This window comes from Cynocephalus volans, chromosome 10, assembly GCF_027409185.1.
Source record: "Cynocephalus volans isolate mCynVol1 chromosome 10, mCynVol1.pri, whole genome shotgun sequence".
Taxonomy (NCBI): Eukaryota; Metazoa; Chordata; class Mammalia; order Dermoptera; family Cynocephalidae; genus Cynocephalus; species Cynocephalus volans.
Window position 1 is genome coordinate 95,984,571 of NC_084469.1, and position 18,751 is coordinate 96,003,321.

An 18,751-nucleotide genomic window follows, 5' to 3' on the forward strand; every position below is an offset into this window, starting at 1 on the left:
TATATACAACTTTCATTAAATACTGCTAAAATGAACGTATTAGTCCATTTCCGTTGCTTATAACATAAATATCTGAAACTGGGTAATTTGTAAGAAAACAAAATTTATTGCTTACAGTTTCAGAGGCTGGGAAGTCCAAAGTCCAGGAACCACATCTGGTGAGCGCCATCTTTGGTGGTGACTCATGGTATCACATGGGGAGATGGCCGAAGCAACCAGAGACACTCACGTGCTCTCCTTTTAAAGCCCTCAGAACCACACCCATGACCACCATTATTAATCCATTCATTGGGGCATGGTCCTCACAATCTATTCACCTCTTCAAGGCTCTACATTTCAATCACCATAATAGGACTTCCCACCCTCAACAGTTACAGTGGGGATGAAGTTTTGAGGGACAGTCAACCAAAGGCAATGTCCTTTTTAAAGACAGACACAGGCATATGTATAATTGATTATGACTCAACAGAAATTAATAATAATAATAAATAAATAAAATAAAGATAGACACAGGCGCGTAATGGAGGGGACATCTGGGAGATCCTATGTGTGTTTGAGAGGTAGGTTTGCAGCCTGATCTTTAAGTCTGTGGCTGTGACTCAAGATAAGCACGAGGTGGGTGGTCCCGAGAGCTCTTATGCCGCCACGGTGGAGGCCCCAATCCCCATGTGAGCGCTGAAGGCACAGGAACGATGTGTGGGTTCCCAGAGCCCAGCACACAGGGTAGGCCCTTCATGCATATTTGGTGCATAAAACAATGAACAACAGGGAGTGTCGCGACAAGCAGCCATGGCTTGTCACCACAAAATTGTAACGTGCCCCTGCCGAGTTCTGAAGGCGTTAGAGCCTCTGCGGAACTCCAGATCGAGCCGGGATCCCGGAACCTTTATGTCGCGTTACTGAGGATGCAACTCAGAGGGGGAAGGACCGCAGGACTTGGAGCTGGACAGGCGCAGATCTCAGCCAATGACAAAGGCAAGCTGTGTATGCTGCAGCCAATAATAGGGGATAACGGAAGTGACGTTGACGGAAGTACAAGATACTATTGAAGAAGCTCGATACGCACCGAGCCTAACCGGTTCTCTGGTGTTTGTAGGACGAGGAGGAGGCAAAGATGTCGGAGCGAAAAGTTTTAAATGTAAGTGTTGAGCGACTCGGGCTTTCTAGCCGGAGCGAGACATCCCGGAACTCCGGAAGAAGGGGAGGCTTCCTGTGACCACGTCTCGGAGCCCTTTTCTTCCTCAACGGCCTTTCGCGGAACGGATTTTTCCAAACTCCTCCCAATCCCTTTCCGTGGGGGGTGGGCCTTCGCTAAGCCGATACCCAATCAGCTGCGGGGGAGGTGTTCGGGAGGCTTACCCAATCACGTTCCCTGACCGGGTTTTCCCAAGGGATTTATCCAATCACCTTCCTTAGGGGCGGGGCTTTATTATGATTTGACGGTCCTGTTCCACTATCGCCTGTACGGGCGTGACTCTTAAGCCCCGCCCCGCCTGGGGTCTCTAACCAATCGTATTCCTCGGAGGGGTTAGGTTTTGTCAAGTGCTTCTGGCTGCAAATGTGAGACCCCATTCTCTGTGCAGCTCCTCCCAACTCTGTTGAGGGATTTTCAGGACTCCATTAGGCTATGCTCCTATTCACTATATCACACGGTTTCCTCCATAGTCCCGTCCCTGGATCTGAGTCCTGAGTAGCTGAAACCTGCGGAACTCAGTTTCCTCCTCTGTGAAATGGGTACATTGCTCTTTGTCTCCTAGAACCTTTGCAAGGCTTCCTTGAGGCAAGGGAAATAAACTGCTCCGTGTAGTGACTGGCGCCCAGTAGGTGCTAAAAACACGAAGTGCTTTATTTTCTGGTTATCCGATGGAGTTATTTTTCATCACCCAAACTCGCTTTCCCCGTTTCCCACCTCGGGCTCCTTGCAGAAGGGTTATCGCAGCAATCGTGTAACTGCTCTCCTTAGGAAGTCCTGCTTGCCGGGTTTCGTCCTTGGCTGGCATCTGGGAACTTGAATTTCAGGATGGTTCCCACTGTTCCCTTATAAGAACATCTGTCTGTTGGTGCTTACACTGGTTGTGCCAACAATGTGATTTTTGCTGAACCCCTGCTGTCTGCTTGGGAGTCTAGGATCTTGGCATGTGCCAGGCAGAGGGTACCTGCGTGACCAGCCCCTAGTACAAGCCCTGGATCTCTATGAACTTCCCTGGTAGACAACATTTCACACGTGTTGTCATAACTTGTTGTCGGGGGAGTTAAGTGCATCCTGTGTGACTCCACTGGGAAAGGATTCTGGAAGCTGGTTTCCTCCTGCTTTCACCCCAAGGGGCTTTTTACCTTTGCTGATTGTGTTTGGTTTACTTTCATTGTAATAAACCATAGCCACGAGGACAACTGTAGGCTGAGTCCTGGGAGTCCTTCCTACAAATCACAGAGCTTGGGGTGCTCTTGGGAACTCCCTGACACAGCTCCCCAGAGACCCTTCCCTCTGCCCGTGGCCTACCCCTGCTTCTGAAAAGAGTTCCCCCTGACACTTCATTCCTCCCCACAGAAATACTACCCACCGGACTTTGACCCATCAAAGATCCCCAAACTCAAGCTCCCCAAAGACCGACAGTACGTGGTGAGGTTGATGGCCCCCTTCAATATGAGGTGAGCACCCCCTAGGTTCCCCCACCAGTCAGGCTGACAGACTCAGTGCCTGGCATCCAGAGAGGTGGCCTGTCCCCAGTGTTCAGACCAGGCCACTGGTCCTGGCTCAGACATTGACCACTCCAAGCCTCACTCTTTCCAACATTCAGGATTAAACTCCCAGACCTCTGAGAGCTCCTAACCAGTGCCTGCATCAAGGTCCTAATCATTAGTAAAAGTGGGAGTGCAGAAATGGGTCCCCATACATACATTTCGGCTCCTCCAACAACCAAGCTTCTTCCTACCTCAGGGCCTTTGCACATACTGTTGCCTCTGCCTGGAATGTAGCTGGCTCCTCCTCACCCTTTAGATCTTGGCTCAAATCTTACCCCCTTGGAGAGGCCTCCGTTATTCTCTCTCACACAGTACTCAGAGTGGTCAGAGAAATGTCAGAAGAAATGACAGTGGCGCTGAGGCCTGAGGGTTGAGGGGTGTCATAGGGTGTGAGAACCACAAGAGCAAAGGTGCTGAGGTGGGACGAGCTGGAAGCGTTTGTAGGGATAGCCAGTAGGTGGGCGTGGTGGGGCTGGGAAGCACGGGGCCTGAGTGGGAGGGATGAGGGAGGGCAGGGTGGCAGGAGCTCCTTCCTGTATGCAGAATCTTCCCTCGTGGAGGCTGGGATGCCTCATAAGCACCAGGCTTGCTTCTGGGAATATATGACAGGCAAAGCTCACCTAGTCTGAGTGCTCCCATGGAGGGGACACTTGGGCCACGTTATGATGAGCAGAAGAGCATTCCAGGTGGGGAAATTCGTACCCACAATGGGGCAGTCTGCCCCAGGAGGGAGGAAGCTCCCTGTCTCTGGAGGCAAGCAAGCAGTGATCTTGCAGGATGCCATAATGTCCTACCAGAAGGGGCCAGAGTCCCGATATGGCACGGGTTCCTTCATCGTGCCACAGGTGTAAGACGTGTGGAGAGTACATCTACAAGGGGAAGAAGTTCAACGCACGCAAAGAGACGGTGCAGAACGAGGTCTACCTGGGCCTGCCCATCTTCCGCTTCTACATCAAGTGCACCCGCTGCCTGGCCGAGATCACTTTCAAGGTAGATGGTCAGCCAGGCTGCTCCTTTGTACCCCAGGTCCCCTTGGATTGGGCGGGCTCTGGGAGTGACCAGCTTATATCCTCACTCTCCAAGGAAATTCCATTTCAGTTTATGTCCAAGAAACAGACAGAGATTTGGGGGAGATGTTCATGGCAGTGCTAAATATCAAGGCAAAAAGATAGAAGCAACCTACATGTACAATACTAGGGGATGGGATGAACAAATTATTGTACAATAGAATATGAGGTAGTCAGTAAAAATCACATTTTTACGGCTCGCTGGTTGGCACAGTTGGTTAAAGTGAGGTGTTATAATACCAGGGTCAACGGTTTGGATCCCTGTACTGGCCAGGTGCCCAAAAAACCAAATAAACAAAAAGTCATGTTTTTACTTTTAATTGTTACCTTAAGGATTTGGGGAAAGGACAAGAAGAACTTAAAATTTTCCGTTTTTATACTTTGGTAGTGTGTAAGGTTTTTATTTATTTATTTTTTTATAAGCTTTTTTTTCTTTGATTAAAAAATAAGATTTGATTAAAATAAATAAAAAGTATGTTTAGAAATTATATATTTTAATTCTTTACCTTTTTATTAACAGCTTTATTGAGATATAGTTCACATACCATACAATTCACACACTTTTAAAGTGTATAATTTAGTGGTCTTTAGTTTATTCACAATGTTCTTGTACAACCACTACCTCTGTCTAATTCCAGATCCATTTTTATCACCTCTAAAAGAAACCCCATCCCCATCAGCACTCACTCCCCATCCCCTCCCCCAGCCCCTGGCAACCATGACTCCACTTTCTGTCTCTGTGGATCGGCCTGTTCTGGACATTTCATGTAAATGGAGTCACACACTCTGTGGCCTTTTGTGTCTGGTATCTGTCACTGAGCATGATGTGTCCAAGGTCCATCAACGTGATAGCATGTGTCAGAGCCTCATTCCTTTTCATGGCTCAGTAGTATTTCATGGTACAGATGCACCACATCATGTTTATCCATTCATCTATTGATGGACACTTGGGTTGTTTCCAGAAAATGGCTTTTTAACCTGAATTGTAAAGTGTGTGTATTTGTACATATTAATGAATACATGTGTATTTTTTAAAAGGCTAGAGAACCTATGGCAAAATGTTAGAAGTTGATCTTTCTTGACTGGCCAGTTAGCTCAGTTTGTTAGAGCACTGCCTTGTAACACCAAGGTCAAGGGTTTGGATCCCCCTACTGGCCAGCTACCCCCCCCCCCAAAAAAAGAAGTTGGTCTCTGTGGGGAAGTGATTAGGTTCTAAAATTACTAGGAGAAATATATACAGTATTTCCATAAATACTCATATATATGTGTGCCTGTGGTAAAAGCAGAATTCAAACAGTACTGCAGGATTAAAACTGGAGAGTCAGTCTACTACTTCTCTCTGCCCAGCCACTCAGTGCACAGGAGCAAACTCTGTAACAATTTCTTATACGATTTTCAACAAATTTCCTATGCCCACATGTACATAGTGATTACATTTTTCCTCGCTTCCTCTTTTCTAATAATAAAACATCTTATTTGGGGATACTTGTAGATTTACATAAAAGTTGGAAGTACAGTACAGACAGTCCCTGTCTACCCCTCACCCACTTCCCCTCACGTTAGCATCTCCTGTAACCACAGTGTGGTTGTCACAATGAGAAACCAGCATTAGAATGTTACCAACTCCAGACTCAATGCAGAATTCACTTTTTCTGCTACTGTCCCTATTTTGTTCCAGGGTCTGATCCAGGATACCAAGTTATATTTAGCCTCTCAAGTTTTTTTTTTTTTTTTTTTTTTTTTTTAAAGATGACAGGTAAGGGGATCTGAACCTTGACTTGGTGTTGATAGCACCACGCTCTCCCAAGTGAGCTAACCGGCCATCCCTATATAGGGATCCGAACCCGTGGCCTTGGTGTTATCAGCACCACACTCTCCCAAGTGAGCCATGGACCAGCCCTCCACCTCCCAAGTTAATAAACACAAGTACTTGTGTGTTGTGTACTCAGTTGTATATGTAGTTCACAACGAAAGCAGAGATGTTCCTAAGCACACACACCAAAAGGGCAGGGATTGTGACATGTGCAAAGGCCTGGAGATTCCATCTGCAAACGTGCTGAAGGTGGGGAGTGGAGGGTGAGGTTTGCAGGGAGGCAGTGGGCTGGCGGAGAAGAGTTTTAATGTGCCTGCTGGGGAGTTGGGCATTTCTGCAGACAGAGATGAGAGCACTAGAAAGAACCATACTAGCAAAAGTGATAAGACATGAAAAATAAAGAAAAGGTAGCAGGAAGAATTAAAAAACAGAGAGAAGGGGTTTGGGCTGCTGGGAGCTCTTTAGCAGAAGCTTTCAGTGCCCAGGGAGCTGATGTTTGTCCATCTTCCTTCCAGACAGACCCCGAAAACACAGACTACACCATGGAGCATGGGGCCACACGGAATTTCCAGGCTGAGAAGCTCCTGGAGGAGGAAGAGAAGAGGGTGCAGAAGGAGAGGGAGGACGAAGAGCTGAACAACCCCATGAAGGTGAGCTGGGTGCTGCATGTGCATGTGTCCATGCGTGTGCATGTGTGTGTGTGCTGTCTGTGTTGGCACCCCTTCCTGCCTCAGGTTCCCAGGCAGGGTGATGAGGTGGGGTGTATAGTTAGTAAAACTCCAAGATGTCCTCCAAGACCCTGCCAGCTGGTGCACATGCCCCAGGTGGTCCCCTAAAATGTGAATTGGAAGCATCCCACTCCCATGCATAGGTTATAATATGTTAACTTATGGCTCAGTTGACCTTTCCAAAGGAGATTATCTAGGTGGACCTGAAGTATTACACGAGCCTTTTAATCCGGGCCTAGCGTCAGAGACAGAGGAAGTGACAGAACAGTCAACAGCCAGCAAGAAAACAGGGACCTCAGTCCCACAACTACAGGGAACTGAATTCTGCCAGCAACCACCTGAATGAGCTCAGGAGAGAATACTGAGTGTGACATGAGACCACAGCCTGGTGAGACCCTGTAAGAGATCCCACCCAGCTGTGCTGGGCTCCCAACCCACTGAAACCCTGAGACAATGAATTTGTGGCTTTTAAGCCACCCAGTTTGTGGCAGATTGTTACACAGTGCAGCAGGAGGAAACGAATACAGGGGGCAGGAAGTTGGTCTTCAGAACAGAAGGTACTGCCTCCAGTTGGCTGCCCCCGTTTTCTAAGAAGCTTTCTATGACCTGTTAGGCCAGTGGGTATTAAGACTAGAAATACTTAAGGAGAAGTTCTCTTGAGCATTTCCCAGCTCTGTGACCTTGGGCCAGCCACTTGGCCCCTCTCGTCCTCAGCACCCTCATCTGTGAAATGGGATTGATAACTGTGCCCGTTTCACATGACTGTGGTGAGGGTTCAGTGAGTCCATACACGTAGAACTGTCAGAACAGGGCCAGGCACACAGTCAGCGCTCTGTGAATGTCTGCTAGGATTGTTATTCTTCATAAGAAATTATTTTCACCTTCCATTGGAGAGTTTTGTTGTTTTTCTCAGAAATGTTAAAATGACTATGTTTCTTCCTGTGCCCTCCCACTTCCACATTCCCCATTTATTCCTGGACTCCTCCACCTCTGCCAAACGTGAGTTTTCTGAGCAAGCCACGTCAGTTGATGCAGAGCAGCAGGGAGGGAATGGGCCTCAGCAAGGGTTTGCTTTATGCCTGGAGCTGTCCCCATGCTGTCTGTGTGTGACTTTACTTCCCCGCTGACAGCAAGGAGCTGTCACACTGGTGTTAGTCAGCTACTGATATGTAACAAATTATTCCAAAACCAAGCAAATTCACCCAAGGTCCAGCATTCGATCCCAGTACCAGCCAGCTGCCAAAAACCAAAACCACTAAGCAGCTTCAAGCAACAGACGTTTATTATCTCCCATGGCTTGAGGGTCAGGAATCCAGGACTGATTCAGCTGGGAGTTTATGGCTTGGGGTCTCTCCTGAGGTCAAGCTGTCAGCCAGGGCTGCATTGTCTGAAGCCTCGACTGGGGCTGGAGGAGCTGCTTCCAGGCTGGCTGCCTTGTGTGGCTGTTGGTCGGAGGCCTCAGCTCCTCGCATGTGGGCCTCTCCCCAGTGCGGCTTGAGCTTCTTCGTGATGTGGTGGCTGGCTGCCCCAGAGCGAGGTATCCCAGAGAGAGAGTAGGAGGCACCTGCCCTGTCTTTGATGTCCTTGTCTGGGAAGTGGCTTACTCATACTTCTGTCATACTCCAGCTGCCACGTCCAGCCCATGCTCACAGGGAGGGGATCAAGCTCCACCTTTTAAAGGGAGGGACTTCAAAGACTGTGGATGCCTTTTAAAACCACCACGATTGCCGTTTTCTGACGGTTCAGTACAACAAGGCTGCACCACTGGGAAGTAGCCAAGATGGGACCCATACCCAGTCCTGCCGGGCTCTAAAGCCACCTCTCTGAGACCTGGGGCACCTGAGCTCACCACACTGAGACTCAGTTTCCCTTTCTGTAAAATGGGGCTTGTTGTGAGGATTAAATGAGACTATATTGGGAAACAACTTAGCTGAGGGCCTGGCATACAGTAGGTGCTCGATTTGTTTTTTAAAATTTTTCACTATTATTTTTACTTCATAATGGTGCCAGGCTGGAAAACCAGGCCATCTGAGTCCAGGGCCAGACTCCAGCCACATGGCCTCAGGTGGTCACCTCCCCTCCCCAGAGCTCAGTGTTCTCCCCTGTGAAATGGGCACAGTGATGGGGCCAAGCAGGAGGTCCCTGAGCAGGACAGAGGAACAGAAGTGGGGCTTCCCTGGCCCGGGGCAGCCCCCAGGGCACAATCCCAACATGCCACTCAGCCCTGCCTGGTTGCGCCCACCAGGTGCTGGAGAACCGGACCAAGGACTCCAAGCTGGAGATGGAAGTGCTGGAGAACCTGCAGGAGCTCAAGGACCTGAACCAGCGCCAGGCGCACGTGGACTTTGAGGCCATGCTGCGGCAGCACCGGCTGTCGGAAGAGGAGCGGCAGAAGCAGGAGCAAGAGGAGGATGAGCGGGAGATGGCGTGAGTCAGGCGGCTGTCCCCCTGCCCTATGCTCCCCTCTCTGGATCTTTCCATGGTTCCCTCCAGTGTCACCTTCTCAGGGAGATCTTTCTTACCCACCCCATCACACTTTCTTGTGGCAGTTATGTCAGGGTCCCAGGACCACCCTACGCATGGAGATCTGCTGGGGGGTGCTCCTGGGACTCTGCATGGGTCGTCCTCACAGCCATGGCTTATTATGATGAAAGGATGCAGAGCAGAGTCAGCTCAGGGAAAAGGCACATGGGGTGGACTGGGGGGTTTCAGGCTTGGCTTCCAGAATCCTCCCTGAGGAGAGTTGCTCAGGACCCGTTTCATCCCCATCAATGGGCCATGACAACTGAAGGCAGAAGGTGGAAGGCAGGGTTGAACTTAAACCACAATGTTTGCACTGACAGTATAGGCCCAGGAGCCCCTCCTGTCATAGAAGCAGGGCCCCCAGAGCCCAGGTTCCAGATGCCAGCCAGGGCGGGCCTCGCAGTTGCCGTTCTCAAGACGCAGCCTTGGGCCTCCCTGGTTGATGCTGTTCTGCTCAGCGCCCACCTCCCTCTGGAATCTTTTTGTTGATTCATTCTTTTCCTGGTTTATCCCCGCTCCTGCCTCCTGTAGCGTCTGAGTGCTGTGGGAACAGGGACTTTGAGTGGCTTCTCCTGCATCCCCCAGGCCTAGAACAGGGTCAGGCATGTCATGGGTCCTCAGGAGGCACCTAGTGGGTGGGCAGAGGGATGAGCCCTTGAGTGAGTAATAGTGACAGGAGCACACGGTCATCAGGCACCTTCCAGGTGTCAGGTGCTGCCCATCTCATGGCCCTGGAAGGCAGCATGATTACCATCACAGTCGAGGTTCAGGAATGTCCAGCCATGGTCCCAGCTGAAGTCACCCAGCCAGGGTTTAAATCCAGTCCAGGTGTTTAACCACGCCACTGCCCTCAGTGGATGAAGGAAAGTTGATTTTTTCAAAGTTATCTGTGGCCTCCTGCCCCACCCAATCTCACCAAGGGCAGGAAAGCACAGCAGGGCACTGTCCCCCTGCAGAGCATGTCCCCCAGCCCCCACGTTCCACCCCACAGGACCTTATTGGAGGAAGCCAGGAACCGAAGGCTGCTTGAGGACTCAGACTCAGAGGATGATGCTGTGCCTGCCCCGCCCCGGCCAGCGCTGTGGCCCAGCCCCACTGCCATCCTGGACGAGGTGAGCAGGGCTGGCAGAGTTGCGTGCGCACTTGTGCTGAATGAGGGACAGGTGAAGCCAGGGGCAGCCTAACTCTTCTACTCTGCTGTTGTAGCCCCAAAGCGGCCGTAGGTCGTGGGTTATTTACCCCACATGGGCGTGGCCATGTGCCAATAAAACTTTATTTACAAAAACAGGGGTCAGGCCTACTATGGGTCTGTAGCTTGACATAAAGCACATGGAAGTTCATTTCTCAGTCATGTGACAGTACCAGAGTGACAGTCGGGGACTTCTCTGCTCCACAAAGTCATGCAGGAATTCAGGCTCCTTCCAGTTCCTTGCTGTGCTTCTCCCTGAGTGTGGATTCCTGCTCTGTGGTTACAGCTGGCTCAGAGTACCCACGAGGTCCAGCTGTGGGAAGGCAAAGGGTGAATGGAGGATCACCTGCCAGTGCCCTGAGGCTCAGACTCAGATGTTGCCCACCTGAGTTCCTAGTCACTGGCCACATCTAGCTGCAAGAGAGGCCAGGAAGTGCAGTCTGCAGCTGGCCCGAGCCTGGCTGCTACTCTATCTAGAAAGAAGAGAAGAGAGGTTGGGTGGGGACTGGCATTTCCACCATGGCTATCTTATCCAAGGCTGAGGCCACTCTGGTTTGTTCATTGAAGAAGGTGGTTAAAGTGAGGGATCATCCACCAATAACAGTCACTCAGAAACATTTCATTTTAGTTCTAAACACATTTGTGTTCTGTGTTGGTGGAAGTACAGGCCCAGCCACCAGACAAGACCCAAAGTCACAGCAGTCTCAGTTGGGTAGAAGCTTGCTCTTCTCTCAAATCCCAGCCATGCAGAACAATCCAGAGCAGGGAAGGCGGCCCCAGGTGTCAGGGCCCAGGTTGCCTGTCTTGTAACTGTTCTGCCGTACCTAGGATGACGCCCTCCTGGCGTGGCATTTCTCTGCACCCCAGTCAGTGGGAGGGGGTGAGGGGTAGAAGGGACACACCTTGGGTTGAGCACATCCTTCTGCTCAGGGCGTGAGCACCTCCCACTGCAAAGGGCACTGGGAAATGTAGTCTATAGTGAAGACAGCCATGTTCCAGCTGGGAATTCCATCCCAGCTAGAAGAAAGAATGGGTTTAGGGGTCAAATACTCACCCCCACTAATCTTTTGATATAGAACCAAGACATTTTTTTTTGTTTATTTTGGTTTTTGGGTTTTTTTGATGGCTTATCAGCACAAGGATCCGAATGCTTGACCTTGGTGTTCTCAACACCACACTCTAACCAAGTGAGCTAACTGTCCAGCCTTGGACGTTTTTTTAAAAGACATTTTCCTCGAGGATGTTTCCCCTAATAAGAGTTCTCACATTGTTTTTCATTTTCTTTTTTTTTATAAAAGATGACCGGTAAGGGGATCTTAACCCTTGACTTGGTGTTGTCAGCACCACGCTCACCCAGTGAGCTAACCGGCCATCCCTATATGGGATCCGAACCCATGGCCTTGGTGTTATCAGCACCGCACTCTCCCGAGTGAGCCACGGGCCGGCCCCTCACATTGTTTTTCTTACATAAACTGCCCCCAGAATTCATTGTCGACAATTTCCTCTTTTTTTTTTTTTTCCCAATTGGAGCAAGAGAGCGAAGCTACTTTCAGAGCAACCTGACCTTTTGTGATTTATCTCTCCCATCTTTTGCCTATACTTGATTTGATAGCAAGTGTTTTGCTTTGTTTTGTTTTACACAATATGCCTTTATCAACACTTTTCAAATCTTCACCTTAACTCTTCTGTTCTTGTTTTGGTGGCTGGCCGGGACAGGGATCAACCCCTGGACCTCAGTGTTCTCAGCACCACACTCTAACCCACTGAGCTCACCGGCCAGTCCCCTTCACTTTAACTCTTGTAGGAAGTTATACATGTCTCCTTTCACACCTCTGTTTCCTTGGTTTGGTTGAATGACGACAAGTACAACCAGCAGAAGCAGGTTCGGGAACATGTTTGCGTTGGCACTGAGCCTGGGGAGAGCCCTGGTAGTGTTTGGCAAGGCTACAGAACACCAGTTAATCCTGTGCGTCAGTGGTGCTGGATGACAAAGCTTCAGCCAGGATCACTCATCTGCCCTCTCTCCCCCTGCTAAATGGCCGTCTGACCCGGGCCCTGTGCAGCCCCGGCCAGCATATGCAGTGTGCAGAATGGCCACTGTATCCTCTGCCTCTGCTCGTCTCCCCCTCCAGGGGTGACAGCTTCCTTGCTGCCTTGGATATGCCAGGCTCAGTCTCCCCTCGGGTCTGTGTCTCCCTGTTCCCTCTGCCTGGAGCACCCTCCCTGCGACCTGTGCTTGTCACCACCACCTCCTCGTTCTGATATCAGCCCAGTCACCCTCTAACAAGGCTTCCCCAACCACCTTGTCCAAAGTGGGCACCCCCTCGCCTCCCACTGTTACACTGCCCTGACATCTCAGTAGAGATTGTCCTGGTTATGTGTTTACTTGTCCCCATCTCTCCTGCTATGGTGAGGCCCCGCCGGTCCTGTTCCCTTTGTGCCTTTTGAATCCGGTGGTTGCCAGTTCCTCTGTCTAAACAAAAAACAGACAGAAGGGGTCCCTTCTGGTGTGATTGAAGAGCTGGGGGTGGGGCCGAGCCCTTGTCTGCCTCCCTGTAACTGTTCCCTAAGGTGGGTGCCTCCATGTTCAGTCATTCCCTCAAATGCATGGACTGAGTACCCGCTGTATGCCCAGAACTGTTTGCAGACCACAGACCCGGCAGTGAGCAGGACAGCACGCATGCATAGTTGAGGAGTCGGGTAACAAGTGGCAGAGGGCACAGTGGGCAGGAACATGTGGCACTCATTTGAGCTTGAACTCTGGGGAGAGGCTTCATGGAGGAGGACATACTCGAGTGGGGTATTGAAGGATACATAGGAGTTCACCAAGTTAATGAGAGGACAGGGGGACATTCCAGGTAAAAGGAATGGCATGGCTGAAGGTGTGGCAGTGAGAAGCCACACTGTGACTTAGGAAGTGCCAGTGCAGGGTGTATGGGCTGGAGAATGGGCAGAGACCTAGGAGTACCAGGCCCAGGGCTCCGGGAGCCATAGAGGAGTTTAGAGCAGGGGAGAGATTTGTCGTCAGCACAGTAGTAGAGATGAGGGTGGTAAGGACCCCTCCGGCAGCTGGTTCATCAGGAGACTATGAGTAGGGAGGTCAGTGGGGGTGGATCTGGGCCAGACCGCCCCCACATGTCCCCCTTGCCCCACAGGCCCCTAAGGCCAAGAGGAAGGTGGAGAGCTGGGAGCAGAGCATCGGCAGCCTCGGCAGCCGGCCTCAGCTGTCCGGCCTGGTCGTGGTGAAGAAGAGGAAGACAGAGCGGGAGCACAGCGCCGGGCAGGGCCAGGCAGCAGCCGCCCTGGGTGAGTCCCCCAGGTTCCTGGAGCCGGGTGCAGTGTCCCCAGTAGCCCCTAGGCGGCAGCAGCGCACCCCAACCGCGGCGCTGTTCTGGAGCCTTCATGGAGCAGGTTAGGGTAAAGTGCGTCTCCCTCCCAGGGCCTATTAGTGGAGTAAGGGGAGAAGGCATGGAGGGGTTTTGTTTTCCTTTTAATTACAGAAGGAGCAAGTGCTTTAAGACCCAAGTCACAAAGAAGTGTATAAAAACTAAATGTCAGATCCTGCGGTACCCCACCTTCATCATCCGTTGTCAGCAGACACAGGTCCTGGGCGTCTACACCTCAGGGATGGTGTAGCTGGTGCTCTGTGGCCCCCACGCCCCACACCAACCCTGGAAGATGGAGAATTGGAGGAGGGGGTGTCAGTGTGGCCAGGTGGTTAGGACCAGGATTCCAGAGCCGAGCAGCCTGGGTGCACATCCCCCATGCCTCCACTTGCTTCTTGTGCAGCCTTGGTCAAAGGATCTCCCCCCACCCCTTGGCCTCAGTTTCCCGTCCTGTTAAAAGCAGATAATAACAGGACTTACCTCCTAGGTAGGGTAGGAACTTGGTTTGGGGTTGATTCCATGAGCTGCTCCACGTCAGGTGCTTGTTTAGACCCTGGAACACAGTGAGTCTTCCATGTAAGTGAGCCAGCCCTTACCTGTACCGCTATTACCCACTGGTCAGATGAGGAGGCCGAGGTTCAGAGAGGTGTACCCACACACCTGAAGCCACACAGCCAGGGGTGTGTCCCTTCTGAATCACCATAAACTGTGGCTTGACTTTGGACTTCAGAGCCATGTCCACTTTCTGCGGTGCACTCTGCCTGCCTGGCTGGAGCTTCCAGAAGTGCAGTTGCCAAAGGGTGTGCGGGTTTAAATCTGCCATAGGCCCCACCAGGAGCTTTCCAGAAGGCTGGGCCATTCACACGCTTTCCACCTCTGGGCCTTGCCAGCAAGCTGGAATGGCCAAGCTTGAGCTCCCAGCCTCGTCTCAGCTGACTGTTGCCTTCCCCTCCAGGTGCCCTTCAGAGCAGGAAAGCAACTGACCCTGCACCCCCGACACCTGGTGCCTCCTCCCTGAGCCAGCTGGGGGCCTATCTGGACAGTGATGACAGCAGCAGCAGCAACTGAGCCCCGCCCAAGCCCTTCAAGGTCAGGGGTCTCAGGTCCAGCTTCAACCGTACCAGGAGAGCTGGTGGTCAGGGCAGGAGGCCTTGGCACCAACCAGGGCCACAACCAGGCGAGCACCAGTAGCCACCAAGGCCAGCGGGGCCGGCAAGGGCTTCAGCCTGGGGACTCGGCTTCTCTCCTGTCTCCCCACTAGCACCTTGGGGACCCAAGCTGCCCCTACCCCCACTTGGCACCATGTTGGGGGCTGCCACATTCCTGGAGCGCCTCTCAGCTTTCAGCATGACTCCCTGGTCCTGTCACAGACCGTCCTTGGGATGTTGGTCGTATTATGGGCATGCAGGTGAGCCCACCTACCCCCAGGTGGCTCCATCCCTTCCCTCCACAGAACTGTCTGGAATCAATAAAAGGAATCCACCTAGCTGACCGGGCCACTTGCCCTCTGCCAGCATCTGACAAGGGGGCTGTGGGGTGAGGCCTCTGCTATCAGGTTCTGGTTCTTCCAGAAGTATTCACAGCTGCCTCCTGTGTAACCAAGCCTAGGTCTGGGCTTTTGGGCCACAGCGTATATCCCGTCGTTTGTGCCAGAGTTCGGTGCTCCTCCCCCTCTGCTAGGGATGTTGTGTTTGTTCCTGATATTTGCTGCCACGCACAGTGTCAGGGCAAACCCTCCTATGAGTGTGTCCTCGTGAATGGGGTCAAGTATCTCTTTAGGACACCAAAAAATGGAACTGTGGGCTCGAAGGAGGTGCATAATATTCATTTTTAACTTCTGGGGCTTTTTTTGGGTTTTGGTGGCTGGCTGGTATGGGGATCTGAACCCGTGACCTTGGTGTTATAACACTGCTCTAACCAACTGAGCTAACCGACCACTGTTAATTGTAAAGGACACTACGCTTTGCCTTCCAAGGGGCTGGGCTGTTTACACTTTCAGCAAGTGTGGATCCCTGGCTGGATAATCCGTGGGAATCAATGCTGGCTGGGAAGTCCTGCCTCCCAGGCAGGGGTAGCCCAGGGGCGGAAGGAGGGCGGGAAGACGGGACAGGATCAGGGTGAGTGCTCACTTCCGGCGCCTCTTTTCATTTTAATTTTGACGTCCTTCCAGACTTACCAATGAGTTCCAGAACTAGAACAAAGAATTCTCATAATGACCCCTTTCCCACATTTACTCTTCTCTATACTGTGTATACAGTTGTCCCTTGGTATCCATAGGGGATTGGTTCTAGGACACCCGCCATGCCCCCACAGATACGAAAATCTGCGGATGCTCAAGAAATGTAACACTGACACAGAACTGGTGTCTAATCTCCATCTGTGGTGGTTATGGTTAAGTTGTGTTCCCCAAAAAAGATATGTTGATGTCCTCGCCCCCAGGACCTCAGAGTGTGACCTTTGGAGACAAGGTCATTGCAGACGGGATCGAGTTAAGATGAGGTCATTAGGGCTTGTCCTTATAAAAAGGGGAGATTTGGACAGACAGACAGACATGCACAGAAGGAAGACACAGGGAGAGGATGGCCGTGGGGAGACCAAAGGGGCGGAGACCAAAGGGGCGCAGCCGTGAGCCCAGGAGTGTCCACACCTTGTTGCCCCGACCCCACTTGGATTTTGGAATTCTAGCTCTACTGTGAGAGAATAGATTTCTGTTGTCCCAAGCCACCCAGTCAATGGTACTTTGTTGCGACAGCCCTAGGAAACTCATACACTATCAAATCAAATTCCACCGATTGCCCCAATAATGTTCTTTTGTTTTTGGGTACAGGGATCTGAACCCTTGACCCTGGTGTCTTCAGCGCCGCGCTCTAACCAACCAGCTTGCCAGCAGCCCCCCCCATAACGTTCTTGATGGCAACGGGAACCCCAAGTCAGGCATCGCGTTCTCTCCTTGCATCTCTTTTGTCTCTTGTCACCTGAGACGGTCCTCGGCCTTCTGTTGTCTTATATGTCACTGATATTTTTGAAGAGTCCAGCCAGCCGTGCTGGAGGCTGCCCCTCCATTTGGGTTTGTCTGGTATTTCCCAACAATCAGGTTCAGGTTGCACCTTCCTGGCAGGAGTGTCACAGAAATGATGTGTTCTCGGGAGGCCCACGAGGTCGGGTCGCCCTATTTCTGGTGACTGAACCTTGGTCTGGGTCGTGGTGACGTCCATAGCTCCCCGTTTTCCTTTTTCATCCCACAAGATGGCAAGTGTCCGTGGGGAGGTACTTTGAGATCATGTAAACATCTAACCCTCATCAAACTTTCACTCGCCAGTTTTACCATCCGTTGCTGATTTTCTCTCAAATAAATGATTGCTATTGTATCCGTTTCTTGTGGCTGCCATGACAAGTGTGTCATACCAGGGGGGTGACTTAAACACTGGAAGTGTATCCTCTTATGGTTCTGGAGGCCAGAAGTCAAGATCAGCGTGGAGCAGGGCCGGCTCCTGAGGCTGAGGGAGAATCTGCCCCAGGCCTGTCCCCAGCTTCTGGTGGCCGCCAGCAATCCTGGCATTCCTTGCTTGTAGAAGCACCGCCCCACGTCTGCCTCCTCACATGGCCATCTTTTCTGAGTCTGCCTTCCCTTCTCTTCTCTTCCAAGGATACTGTCTTTGGATTTAGGACCCACCCAAATCCAGGATGATCTCACCTTGAGATCCTTCACATAATTCCATCCACAAAGACCCTTTTCCAAATAAAGCCACATTCACAAGTTCCACTTGTTAGGACATGAATATATATTTTTGGGGGATCAGTGTTCAACCCACTACAACCATGATGGTTACCAAATCCAACTCTTTTTAAATTTTTTTTTATTTTTTATTTTCGGAGGCTAGCCAGTACTGGTGTTGAATCCTGGTCCTTAGTGTTATCAGCACCACATACTAACCAACTGAGCTAACTCGCCAGCTGCATATACTCTTTTTATTGTTTTAATTTATCGGAGGCTGGCTGGTATGGGGATCTGAACCAGTGACCTTGGTGTTATGAGGCTGTGCTCTGACCAACTGAACTAACCGGCCAGCCCTTCTATACACTCATTTAAAAGAACTTATCTGTTGAGTGCCAGCCATGCGCTGGGGGCTGGGATATGACAGCAAAAGACACAGTCTCTACCTTCATGGAATTCACAGTCCAGCATGACTCAAGGTAAATACCATAAAGAAAAGAAATAGAGGATGTCTGTAATCAACCAGAGGATGATTTGTGCTGAATTAATCAGGGAGGCTTTACTTGGGAGGTGACATTCAATCTGAGACCTGAAGGATGAAGAGGAGCTGGCCATACAGATCAGGAAAGAACATTCCATGCAGAGGCAACAGCACGTGCAAAGGCCCTGGGGCAGGACCGAGCCTGGTGTGTGGGAGGAACAGCGAGGAGGCCCGTGTGGCTGCAGCAGAGAGAGCGAGGGGGAGAGAGGGAGGGGAGGAGGGGACAGGGCAGGTCATGCAGGGCCTGGTGGGCTGTGGGGAGGACTTGGGCTTTTATTATACGAGTAATGAGAGGCCACATGAGAGTTTTTAACAAGGAACTGACATCTTATTTACATTTTAAAAAATTACTCTGGTTGCTTTGTGAATAGTTGGTAGTTAACTGCAATCTCATAAGGCAAACGCCATCAGAACCATCGCATAGGTGAGGACACTGAGATTCAGAGAGGGAAAATGATGTGCCCAAGGTCCCTGTGGTGGTCTTACAATAGGTCCGTATGCCATATGAATAGCTGCATTAAAAAATACGTATATGTCCACAAATTCTTTGATGCTCCTCTCTTCAAGTGGTGGAGCCTAATTCCCCTTTCCTTGAGTGAGGGCTGAATTTAGTGACTATTCAGTGCCTTTGGTGAATGGGACATTGGGTGACTTCTGAAACTAGACTATAAAAAACATCGTGGCTGCCTTCCTGCTCTCTCTGGGATCACTCGCTCTGGGGGAAGCTCAAGCTGCGCTGTGGAGATTCCTGTGTGGCCAGGAGCTGAGGCCTCCTGCCAACAGCCGTGTGAGGCAGCCTCCCTGGGAGTGGCTCCTCCAGCCCCAGTCGAGCCTTTAGATGGTGCATCCCTGGCTGACAGCTTGACAGTGACCTCATGAGAAACCCCAAGCCCAAACCCCCCAACTTAGACACTCCTGGAATCCAGACTCTCAGAAATTATGAGATAATAAATGTTCGTATGCTAAGTTTTGGGATAATAGATAACTAATTTGGTCATGCAACCAGTAAGTCTGATTCCAAAGCTAATGCCCTTTGAAGGTTGACAG

At 51.0% G+C, this 18,751-nt stretch overlaps 1 protein-coding gene across 1 annotated transcript; it reads left to right on the plus strand.

Moving 5' to 3' along the window:
• Positions 1–1,051: 1,051 nt before the first annotated feature.
• On the plus strand, positions 1,052–16,804 carry YJU2 (YJU2 splicing factor homolog). The gene is made up of 8 exons (XM_063111809.1): positions 1,052–1,138; positions 2,549–2,649; positions 3,588–3,732; positions 6,138–6,272; positions 8,596–8,777; positions 9,865–9,985; positions 13,218–13,368; positions 14,404–16,804. Exons 1-8 carry the CDS (start codon positions 1,115–1,117, stop codon positions 14,514–14,516), a joined length of 972 nt encoding a protein of 323 aa, XP_062967879.1. The 5' UTR covers positions 1,052–1,114; the 3' UTR covers positions 14,517–16,804.
• The last annotated feature ends 1,947 nt before the right edge of the window (positions 16,805–18,751 follow it).